The sequence below is a fragment of the Haplochromis burtoni genome, unplaced genomic scaffold, assembly GCF_018398535.1.
Source record: "Haplochromis burtoni strain Fernald_Lab_line unplaced genomic scaffold, NCSU_Asbu1 Contig_52, whole genome shotgun sequence".
NCBI lineage: Eukaryota > Metazoa > Chordata > Actinopteri > Cichliformes > Cichlidae > Haplochromis > Haplochromis burtoni.
In genome coordinates, this window is record NW_024582413.1 from 474,263 (window position 1) to 486,426 (window position 12,164).

Sequence of the window (12,164 nt, forward strand, 5' to 3'; positions counted from 1 at the left end):
CCCCCAAACATTGCTCATATGTACTGATTGCCTGTGATTCACACTGAAAGATAATGAAGTCGCTCTGCATCTTACAGCTCCAGTTATCTGTGCAAATGGTCGTTTGTAGCTTGGACTAGATTGGCTGGAAATGGGCAAGTTGTCATATGCCCAGAATAAATAAAATGGCTATTAAAAATCTTTAGGACTCGGGGCCAAAATTGTGATTATATTCTGCACTCCTGTGAAAAACAAAGGCCTCAATCATGTTAATTTTTCTCTATGAAAAACTATACTTAACTAAAGACTTAGTGTGTCTGCAGAACTGAATCCAAAACTGTTGGACCAGCAGACGGAATAGTTTTTAAAAACGGACACAAATTTTAAGATTTTAAAAAACCTCAAGACTTTGTGTATATGCGGCAACTATAGCATTAGCAAGCACGAGTAACAAAATTGCTCAGCTGCAGTTAATAATAAACGATTGTTGCTGTGGGAGTTCACTGCTTGAATTTAAAAAATAAAGCAAGATATAAAATAGAACATAAAATGTGACTGTTGTTCTATTTTCTGTATGTCAGGAGGCTGTGCTCAAATAGAAAGCAAGACATTAGCAGCAGCCCTTACTCAACAGAAGACTTAAACCAGCCCTGGCCTACTGGCATCATGCCCATCCCCCGTGCCAACAGTAAATGGGATGGAGCTCCTCCTATAGAGATGACAGAAGGGGGCAGCAGTAATGTCCTGGTGGACAAAAGGCATCAAAGCAACGGAATGGTGAGTTACCGCAGCTGTTTTTCTGCTGTCTCAGTTATTTACTGCTAATCCTCAGTCTAAAAGTCCTGCATATTGTTGCTTACTAACTAAATCAAATGTTTTTTCATTCAGTTGCTTCATTATCTCACATCTAGATTGCATCTGCTTATTAACCCACTCAGTAAACAAGGATTTGCAGGTTGAAAACAAAACAAATTGCATGGAGATGGAACATGAAACAGTACTTATATAAAAAAAGTTTTTACTATAAGCCTCATGCACATAAATACATTTAAACAAGTGCTTTTTTCTATGCTTAAGAACTTAAAATATTTACACACTCACATGGATGTACTGGGGACAACTTCAGTAACTTGTCCAAAGATACTTCAACACACAGACTGGGAAAAACCAGGAACTGACCCACCAATCTATTGATTAGTAGGCAACGATCGCTAGCTCTCAACCTACAGCTGCAACTATGTGTGGGTAGAGCTTGCTTTCTGGCAGATTTAGCTAGACTAGACCTTTGTTTTTGACCTGCAAATTAATAACTGGGCACATAACCTTCTTGCATCACTACCCAGATAAATCAGATGCTTTGATGATGCATTTTAACTCCTGTGATCGTAAATAAAGTGCTAGCATGTAGCCCCCTGCCACGCTCCCTGCTTTGCCTGACTCCCAGTATGTTGCTTTAGGGGTTTCAGCGGAAGCAGAAAGGATGGAAAAAGGTAAGGCATGGCTTTGCTTTTAGATTCTTGATTTGCCTTGATACACCCCTGCTGATAACTTAGAGATGCCAGAGTGAGAAGGTGATGGGTTTTCTGGGTGATGGGGAGCTTTAACGGGGATTTCTCAGCAGTGCGCTTTCATCTTCACACTAAATCCAGCATGTTCAAAGAAATTCATCTGACAATATTTTTGGGAGTAGTGATAAATAATTTTTCAGTCTACACTGGTGACTGGGGTTACCTTTGTGTGTGGGTCTTGAGTTTTGTGGGTTTAAAAGTGTGTGAACCTATGAAGTCCCTGCTTCTTTATGAAAGTGTCACACTCACTCCTTCTACTGACTTTTCAGACGGGATCGTACGATCTCAACCCAGAAGAAATGATGACCTTCAAAGGTAAAAATACATCTCGTTACTCGTATCTGGTTCAAGGCCATGAAAATCCTTACTTCTTACCTGGAGACGAGAAGAAAAACTGAAACGAAAACACTAAAACCTACAAATGAGCGAGGAAGACGGGATCAAAAAGAAGTAACTGGTTTGAAACTCTGGGACTACAGATACATATCCTGAGAAGAGTTATTTATAAAGATACTTTACCCTTTGAGCTTATTTGCATTAATGATGAATCACAAATGACATTTAAAAAAAAAATCTTGAAAATTACCAAAGAGATTCATTTGTGTGCATCATGTCTGCTCTTAATGGTTACAACCAGTGGATGTCGCTGTTGCTCCTTACATTCATATATAGTATAATAACATTTTTTTTAACAACAGAGCTGACTTTTAATCCTTATTTTATGCTTTGATGAATTCAAATAGAATTTTAAAAATGAAGCATCTTATTTTGCTAATTGCACTAAAGTATATAATAAGTTTACTATTAGTTTTTATATAAATCAAAGGTAAATTGAATGTGGGTTCTTATGGGGTGTCTGCTATTTTTCCTAAAAGGATGTGATTTTTTTTTTTTGTATTAAGCAAATCGTGAATGACTAAAGGGGCTGGATCCCTGTTTGGGAGTATTTAAAGGGATTTATGTTGTAGCAGTCTGTATCTGTTGAAGCTACACTTGCAAAATGTGCCTGTTTAATAGTCTGTTTGATGAATAGGAAACATTGTGCTAAGCTGGCAAAAAAAAGAAGCCTGTCTGCTTTTTTTTCGATGTGCCAAAAATCATTTGTAAACATTTTTTTAAGGATTCTGTATAAATTATATATTTATCTTTGTGCTTCTGAGAGAATGGACTGTTTTATAAGTGTGTGTTTTTGTAAAGAAAAAGACTGTGTGCACACATCCAGCAGAAATAAATTAATTTAAAGAGGCTTGCACTTGGTTTTCATCATATGTGAGTCAGTGTAACTGTAGACTTTGTTGTAAAATTATAAATATATGTAACCAAAACTTGGAATATAGAGCTACAAGAATATTATGGCTGCATGCAGCTTGCACTAAACTCCCACTAAAAGCTCACGTTGTCCAGTCCAGAAACTGTTAAATATTATTTTAAACCAGGTGTTTTGTGCACAGTGGAATTAAAAAAATGTGGGTTATATTAAACGACTGTAGGTTGTAGTCGATTAACAATAAGTAGCTGTTTTTGTTCAAGAGGACTTCAGTGTTTGGGACCTAGCTGCATCCATTAGTAACTTACATATTCTCGCCCCTTCTTAGGTACTTACATGTCACATGTAATGCTTTCTTTTCTTTATTGTAAAAAGAAAAAAAGGTTTGTGGTAATCTCTGTTTTATTTTCACGCATTTGTCAAATGTGCAACCTCTGGTGTTGAGAAAGAATAGCTCCGCACTTTAATAATCTCAACCAAGAACTTCCCTCAAGGCATTCCTAAGAAATCATGTTCAACAGGAAGGCACAGACAAACAGCCGACCTAAAAAACACGTTGCCTCCAGTCATCGCTGTTGTTGCCACTGAGGCATGAGAATGAGTAATTTACAACAGATACATCAGCGTGGCCTTATAATGAGGAAATAAAACAAATATAGTGACCCAAGGTGTTTTATTTTTGTATTCTTGATTTTGTTTTTATATCACATATCAACCAAAGTCAATAATAACAGTGATCTAGCCTCTGTTTGTTTGTTAAGAAATTATATGCATAATTAAACATTTAATTAAAAGTATTGCTTTTGCAAAGATTACCACTGTCATCATTTAAGCTGAATACGCAATAATATTACAGCTGCAGAAGGCTGTGAGATACAATTTAACTGCTATATGAATCTCGGTGTTGATGGGACTATTCTTGGAGGTAGATGCAGATGCACTTTACCTAGAAACTCTCTGCTCAAATTCAAATTCAAATTCAAATTTTATTTGTCACGTACACAGTCATACACAGTACGATATGTAGTGAAATGCTTGGACAACTGCTCGTGACCTAAAGAAAACAAAAAAGGAAAGGCTATGAATAAGATAGGAAATAAATATGAAAAATTAAAAAGGGTAAATTTAACTAGGAAGGAATAAAATATAAATTAAGGTTAAAAATGAAATAACTGTACAACACAAATTAGAATGAAGGGTAAATTTAACTGGGAGAATAAGATAAAATATATAAATTAAAGTTGAAAATAAAATAACTGTACAACAAAATACACAATACACAATATAGAACTATATAAGAATGTATGAAGAAATCTAAATATAAATAAATATATACACAATAACAGCAGCTGTACAAGTATTAACCGGAAATGAAGAATATAGTGACCAGTGTTGTGCAAAAACAAAGTCCAGAAAGTCCAGTGTGTGTGTAAGAACCATATGTGTGGGTCAGTACTGTGTGGTGGTGTGATTGAGAGACCGTATCGCCTGCGGGAAGAAGCTCCTCCTCAGTCTCTCTGTGTTGGTCTTCAGGGAGCGGAATCGCTTTCCTGACCTCAACAGAGAGAACAGTCTGTTGTTGGGATCTGTATATTATGCTGCACTATGTCACATAGATTGACGAGGTGGTTGCTGCTGTGGTGTTGCAGTTAGTCGGCAGTCAGCCAAGCTCTTAAAAACTGGGATTTGGTTTGCTGGTGCTAAATCTGGCTTTGCCAAACCTTAATCTCGGGCACTGGGTCACTTGAACAGGCTGTGGCGAGTATACAGGAGGAACAAATCAGATGCACATCCTTGATGATTTGCATGTAAAGATTAAACATGTGTGTAGAATCCTGATCCTTAATAGCAATGCCACGTACATGGCTGGAACTTAACTAATCTGAGAGTGAAATAAAATTTAAATATACGGTCTGGCCCAGTAATATATGTGTATATAAACCATAATTCACAGAAGGTTGGGCCATGTGCTATTAAGAATAAAATGTGGATTTATGAAATTTACAATCATTTAATTCAGTGTTTATCTACATTTTACACCTTTTAAAACTGTGTTTGTATGTTATTGGTGCTTACAAATGTTTACAACCATTTTATTATGGAGCAGTGTCTCCATTTGGTTGCCTTCATTGTCAGTTATGGTAATAAAGATGATTTACTTTTAAGTCGTGCAAAATAATCTTTTAATACGTTTGATTACTTTGTTGCATTAATGAGAATTTAGGTGCTTAGAGGCTGAGTAACATGGGTCAATTACATTGATTGCTCAAGTCATGGATTTTGTCTTTTGGCTTCATCGTCTTCTGTTGCTTGCAGCAGTTGAGACTGATGTGTTTTGTCAGAGCTTTTGGGACAATTGATTGAAATTAGCAGTCTTCACACAACGTCACTTTAGTCTGCGAAGCAGCAAAACAACTTAATATTGCTGATATGGTCAATACTTATCTGAAGAGGCAGGAGAGCGAGGGTTCACGAAAATCTCTGACTTTGGGACAAAATTAATGAAAGTTTGTTCACACACATACAGTCGAAAAAAGGCTTTATTTTTATTTATTTATTTATTTATTTATTTATTTTTTGCGCCTGTCCTGTTTGGTTCTTTCACCATCAGAATTATTGTCTAAAGGCGAGGAAAGATGCCCAACGGATTTACTTTACCAAATTGACCATCCCAGCCTTGCTGTAATGGTCTATTTGATTCACCTTTTATTGTTTATTTTATTTATTTTTTATTTTCACTTGCTAGATATGGGACAGACTTGAATGAGGAAAAGAAAAGGGAGAAAGGAAGTGGGGGAAAAAAACAGTGGAGAAGAGGGACGGGGATAAAGGGCAAAAAAACAAAAACCAACTAAATAAGCAGACAGAAAAAAATACATATATCAATCACCTGGATCACCTGTTGAGAAAGAAAAAAGAAAACAAGCAGAAGAAAACGAGAGCAATACAATAAACAACATCACGATGATGACAGTAAATACTAAATATTAAACATTATTGTGCAGCACGTAATATCGACACTGCATAGTGTGCTTTGAGGTAGGAGGTAGGAGCCAAAAAGGGTGTAGTTTGTGTGTGTGAGCACCCGTGTGTACACCTGTGAGCATGGACGCGCTTGTATTTAAAAGGTTCCTTCATTTCAAATTTTCCACCACTTTTTGAACACAGCCATGGAACTATATACTCTGGTGCTTCTCATCTGTGTAGGAATGCTTTGTATTTTACAGCCATTACCAGCTTGCCAAATCCTGGCCGAGTCTGCTGCAGCACATCCCATCAGCCCACAGGCTCAGCTGACTGATCGATAGACCACTTAGCGGCCATGAGCTACACATCCCAGTCATTTGACCTGCTGGAGCTGTGGGAATGGGCACGCAATTCAATAAGCATCGAGCCACTGAAACAACTGAACTGGACCGCCAACTTGAGGAACTTCCTCCTCCCGGATAGATCCACATACATCTGCTCTGACTGCAGAGTAGGTGCGTGAAAGCTATCGTCACACACTCATGGTGAGATCAAGACGTGGATTAACATGGAGCTATTGATTCCTTCTTGTTGCATATAAAGAAATAGTTGAATTAACTGAAAGCTTATCCCTTGTATATTTCAGGTTCTGGACTCGCCTTAAATGTGAGTCTGTGAATATATCGTTTTAGGATCAAGAATATTTCTGATATATGTATAATACAGTTTTAGTGCAGAGATACATTTAACATTGCAATGAATCTATTCAGCTTCAAAACTCAAAACATAAAGAGCTGATTCAATCTAATCTAACTTGAGATCACCACCTTCTGTAGCTTTGTCGAATTTTAAGAACAAAATAAGCAACAAAGTGTAGCAGCATTGTGGTTTTGTGGTATTCCTCACACATGACCTTTAAGGTCATCCAGTCCCCTTACAGTAAATGATCCTTTTCATTTGGTCCTTTTGAAAATGAAGGTATTTTATATCAGTTAATAAAAAGACTGACATTTTGAGGTTGCACACTTTTCAAAAGACCGCACAGAGCATCAGATAAAATGAGCCGCTCTTTCTTTCATTTACGGCCAGTTATTCTGTCAGATTCTCAAAGCCCTTAAGTTCAGCTATTTAACATGAAAAAATAATGATGAAAGTTTATTTTCAAGTTCATAAAATATGCAAAACCTGTTTTCTGTGTATAATATATCGCATGAGCAATGCAATTCTAGGACTTCACGCTGAAACAACAGTGGAACTGCAACATATGAAGCAGATGATTGTTTGCAAACACTAAAATTTACACTGCACCATTGCCAACAAACCAGTCTAATAAATTCCTGCCAGGAGGCCCACAAAGGAAGCTGAAGCCACCTGCTCTACCATTTTATCCATTTTATCGTTGTGAATGAGCAGAAATCAGTCGCTTTCTGTCTTCTCCCCTCCTGTCTCCCTTTGCCTTCTCCTTCTTTCTCTATCGGGTCACACAGAAGGCTGTAATTCACTTTCACTAATGCCGTTCGGCAGCAGCCTGTGAAGGACATGAAATTGTAGAACATTTCCCAGCAACGTTGTGTGTCTGGCATTAAGCTGCCAAAGTATATAAATAAATGAAAATAAAAGAACTGCAGTCTTCCTCTTTCTTCCTCAAAAGAACTTTTGATAAAGGGGTCCCTTAACTTGAGCTCAACATTTTTTTTTTAAATGTGAAAAGAAGTTATTATTATTTTGATTCAGCTTACACCCCTCCCTTCACATGTTATATCACCTGTTTCCGGGACAAATTTAGTGGACGTTGTGCACACGGTAGTGATTGTATACAGTGAGTAATAGTTGTTTTGTTTTTTCATTTCTGTGTTTTGCAAGTTGTGGTTGCTGGTTTGAATTTCTTTGCGGATTTTTTGAAGCATTTTCTGGTCAGAAGAAAGCATACTTAAACAAATTTCAAATGCAGGTTACCAACTATCTATCAGAGGTGGTGGAGCATGCTGCTACACCCGTCAGCTACTCTGTCTGCTGCGTCTAACCATGCATCATCATCATCATCAAATAAAATATGATCAAGCAAGATAAAGTGTTCCAAAATTATTGCTTTAGCCTTGTTTCTTATAAGTTCCCTCTGACAAAGTGGTCAGATAATCTAATTTGTTATCCTTTCATCTTGCTCTCGGTATCTCAGGCATTGGAGAAGGGCTCGGCCTGAGTGCCAGCAGATAATGTACAAGGGCCAGACAGACAATCAAATTGACGAGTCCTGGAGGAAGAGAGAATGGTGAGAAAGTTGTGGCGCCGGGCAGACGTTAGTCTGAAAGGACGTTAAGCCTTCTTCTAGATGGCTCTTCTAAGCAGCAGAGATCTGACTGAAGGGAGAACAGTAAATATGCATATCTTCTTCCTCATTAATCACCTGCCACTTATAAGCCAAGTGCAGACTAAACTAACCTTTTAAAATCCACACGCCGGACGATAACATTATGACAAAATTGATTTTTTTTCTTATCCTTAAAATTAATCAGTGTTTGAATGTTTAGCTTTTAGTGTAAGATAAATTAGGACATTTTTAAAAAGTATCTAGTACACAGTCATATTGTGACATATTGTCCCTGACGCTTTTATCTTTGGTGTTTTGGGAATGGTTCCGATTGAAACTGCAGTTCAAATAGGAATTAAGTATGTTTTTCTGCTTGTTTGATAAAGTCATTTCTCAGTTTCATTGTTTACTTACCTTATTAAATTAGTTTTTTTCTATTAGTGCAGCAATAGAATATATTTCACCTTCATTCTAATTTAATTCACTTCAATTTTCAGTTTTTCTCCATATAATTAAATGAACTTTGCTTAATGTAAACTGTAGACATTTGTCAGATTTTATCAACGTCAACTGAACGTTGGTACATTTTTGGCTCTTGAAACTGCTGTATTTTATTTTGAAATGATATGTTTTGTTTGTTATGCCTATCCTGTGGTACTAATTATTAATACATGAATTAATTCAACAGAATATCTAAAATTGGAAGAGGAATGCAATACATTTTCAGGATATTATAAAGCAAATGACTCAGTTTTCTGAAACTGAAGTCACTACCTCCATTAAACCAACATGGAACATCCAAAATCGCAGTTTCTTGAATGGTCACTTGAGGCAATGAAAGAAAGTTAGTCTCTGCCATTTATTTATATGGGATACACTGTCATTCGAACTGCAACATAAGATGGGGAACTCCCCATCTCACCCCTTAGTCAGTGACACAGCCTTGGCCAATCGTGTGACCAGCTCCACCCTGCAAAGGTGCCAGCTGTTACAGCTGTGCAGTAAATTTCACTGTCTGATTGTTCTCTTCAGTTTTTTTAACTTGTTGTTTTTATTTATCTGGTTGTTTGTGCATCATGCAGCTCTTGGTGGGAGGTAGTGGTGCAGAGATGAGTCATGCTCAATTTAGACTCAATTTTTAACAACTATGCGTAATAATCTACTGCTGCTTTAGCTTTTTGGTTCCTGCAGTCTGCTCTAAGTGTTACATAAGGCTGAGTTCTCATAGATTAAAACAAAGCAAGGCAAATCTGTTAGGAAACAATGAGAAACTCTCATGTACCAACTGTTTTGTTGGGTGGCTTTTTTCGAATAATTAAAAAATTACTACTAAATTACTTTCCTGATACTGATAGAGGTTTAATCATGTGAAACTTTAGCTGTATAGGAGATGCTAACGCTTTCTGTCTTTCGAGACACTTATAGCACTCATATAAAAGTATGTTTTACATCTTATGTTGCTCATAGCTTTGCTGCTGCCAAAAATGTAGCTTCTCATACACTACTTGGCAGTTGTGATGTTTAAACCAGTTACTCTCGTAGTTCAGTTAAGTTTAATTTCTTATAATGTCTTCCATCATCTTTCAAAAGGTTAGAATTTCGATGTTTATGGATATTTCCTGTTACCAGAATGTATTTAGACAGGTTTTTACTATGGACAGGAATTTGCTATAAAAGAAATTACACCTGTTAGTACCCACTGTTAAATGATTATCATAATTATATTCACATCACTTTCATTTTTTCCACTTGAATTCACAACATCACTTGCCTGTTGTTGTTGTGATTAAAAACACACAAAACCACATATTTGTTTGAAAATGTGTTTTATATTTCTGACAATGTTTCCAAATATTTAGAAGTGATTCATAGCAGTTTCCCAAACTCTTTGTTAATTTTTAAAAATTGAATTGAATTGAATTTCATTATTCATTCTTCTCGCATGATGAGAAACTCGATGACAGAACACGTTAACACAGTACTATGGGTGGCTCTTGGTGCTTTTTAAAATGTAAGTAAATACAATCTGTGCCCCAGCACAGTCTCAAAAGCATGAAGGAGATTTTAGGAGATAAGCAGTTACTCTAGGAAAGCTGGACAAGGCTGTAGAGGTTCCTTTACCCCTCAGCAAGACTGATATCCTCTCCTTTGTGCACAGACGATCAGAATGAGCATTGCCAAGCTCTATAAAATGACCTCCAGAACGAGACTGGTGTGAATGTTTCTGACCAAATAATCAGAAAAAGATCTTGTGAGGCTGACCTGAAGGCCTGATGTGGTCTAGTGGGCCCTGTGTTCACTGCCCGGCACTGTGGAGCCAAATTTGGCATTTACTATAGAATACCAGAACTCGGCAGGTCCACTAATGGCACCCTGTGAGAGCAGCTTCAACCTGAGCACATGTGACAGACATAAAAGTATCTGGAGAAGCTGTAGAGAACATTATGCTACCTGTAACATCATTCAGCATGATGAGTTTGCTGATGGTCTGGGGAGGCATACCCATGGAGGAATGCACTGACCTCTGCAGATCAGGCAATGGCACCCTGACCACTATCAGGATGAAATCCTTGGACCCATTGTCAGACCCTACGCTGGTGCAGTGGGTTCTAGGTTCCTCTTGGTGTATGAGAACCTCATGTAGCAAGTGTACGCAGGCAATTCCTGGAGGATGTAGAAAGTGATAATACTGACTGCCCTCCACACTTGCCTTACCTAAATCCAATGCAACATATCTGGAGCTTTATATTTTGGTCTAATCAGTGCTGCCAGGTTGTACCTCGCACTGAACAGGAGCTCACTGATACCCTGGTCCACCTCTGGCGTTTATACAAGCACAGTGGGGCCTTGTAGGAGCTTTGTAGGTTCATCATTTTCATTTCTATCAAATCTTAACACATTATCCAATCCATATCAGTATTGATATCCAGCTTGATTTTTTTCCCCTTGAGATGTGGCGTGTTTTCAAAGTGCTCCTTTACTTTTTTGGAGCAGTCTATATCAGAAGAGACTGGAAAAACATCCCTCTCCCAAAAGTCCAGATGTTGTTAAAACATAAGGAATGTTACACAGTAGTAAACGAGGCTCTGTCCCAGATTTTTGGGAGTTGTTGCTGCCATCAAATTCAAAATGAGCTTATATTTTTTGCAAAACAGTACATCCTTTCTTATTTTAAACACTTGATATATTTTCTATGTTCTATAGTATGTAAAATATGGGTTTATGAGATTTACACTGCGTTCTTTTTGTATTTAGATTTTATGCAGCAGCAAAACATTTGTGCAATTTTTTTTTGTACTTGGCTTCAAAATTCTGGTTGCATCTGGACACAGCCTGGAATAAATTCTCACACAGTTTCCTGCATGTGTTCTATTATCTGATGACAGCTCCATCCCTTTGGTCCCGTTGGAGCAGGCTGAACACAGAAACCCAGTTTATGGCCTATTTGTGAGGTCAGGGGACAGCTTAGCCCTCCTGCCCCTCCTCTCACTGCAGAGCCGACCCTTCCTGGTCCTCGGAGAAGCAAGTTAACAGATGCTTCTGAATCAATTTGCCCAAAGAATCACAATGACCTTTCAGAATCCCTCCGTCCAGATCACCTGCTCTCACTGAACAGCCCTGGCTGCAAAAGGTCAGAACTCAAAGCTCTTTAATAAGTTTATTTCACAGATACTCACTGGGATAATAATTTATTTGTTAATAATACCGAAAAAACCCAAACAAATAAATAAAAAAGATCATATAGGAGAAAGAACATGCACATAACATATTTAATGTTTAAGATAACATATATTTTGGTCATTATCCCAGTGAATGTTTGCTTTAATATCATTAAAAGCTCAGTTAGTGGCAATATTTATAAGACATCAGAAAGAAAAAAGACATTTTGGTATTTCCCATTTATCATTGTACTTTTGATTTGACTGCATCGTGTACGCACATCCCTGAGAACAGATGGAGGTCACCAGTTCACTGTGATTGAATTAAATCACTTGTTGGCATGTTCATGCCATATTTGTACGTGCAGTTCACTTCTTTGTGTACTGAGAGCTGTAAAGGGCTGCCCCCCCCCCCA

At 37.5% G+C, this 12,164-nt stretch overlaps 1 protein-coding gene across 3 annotated transcripts in view; it reads left to right on the forward strand.

The window, feature by feature from the left end:
• si:ch211-198m17.1 (uncharacterized threonine-rich GPI-anchored glycoprotein PJ4664.02) overlaps positions 1-3,769 on the forward strand; it is a 19,106-nt gene extending 15,337 nt beyond the window's left edge. The window contains exons 12-14 of one of the 3 annotated variants that reach the window (XM_005921873.2): positions 561-756; positions 1,437-1,469; positions 1,817-3,769. In XM_005921873.2, the coding sequence (XP_005921935.1) occupies positions 561-756; positions 1,437-1,469; positions 1,817-1,945 (358 nt within the window). In that variant the 3' untranslated portion in view covers positions 1,946-3,769. The remainder of the gene's footprint in view (positions 1-560; positions 757-1,436; positions 1,470-1,816) is intronic. The other 2 variants (XM_014333447.2, XM_005921871.3) reach the window with 2 other exon arrangements.
• Positions 3,770-12,164: the final 8,395 nt, after the last annotated feature.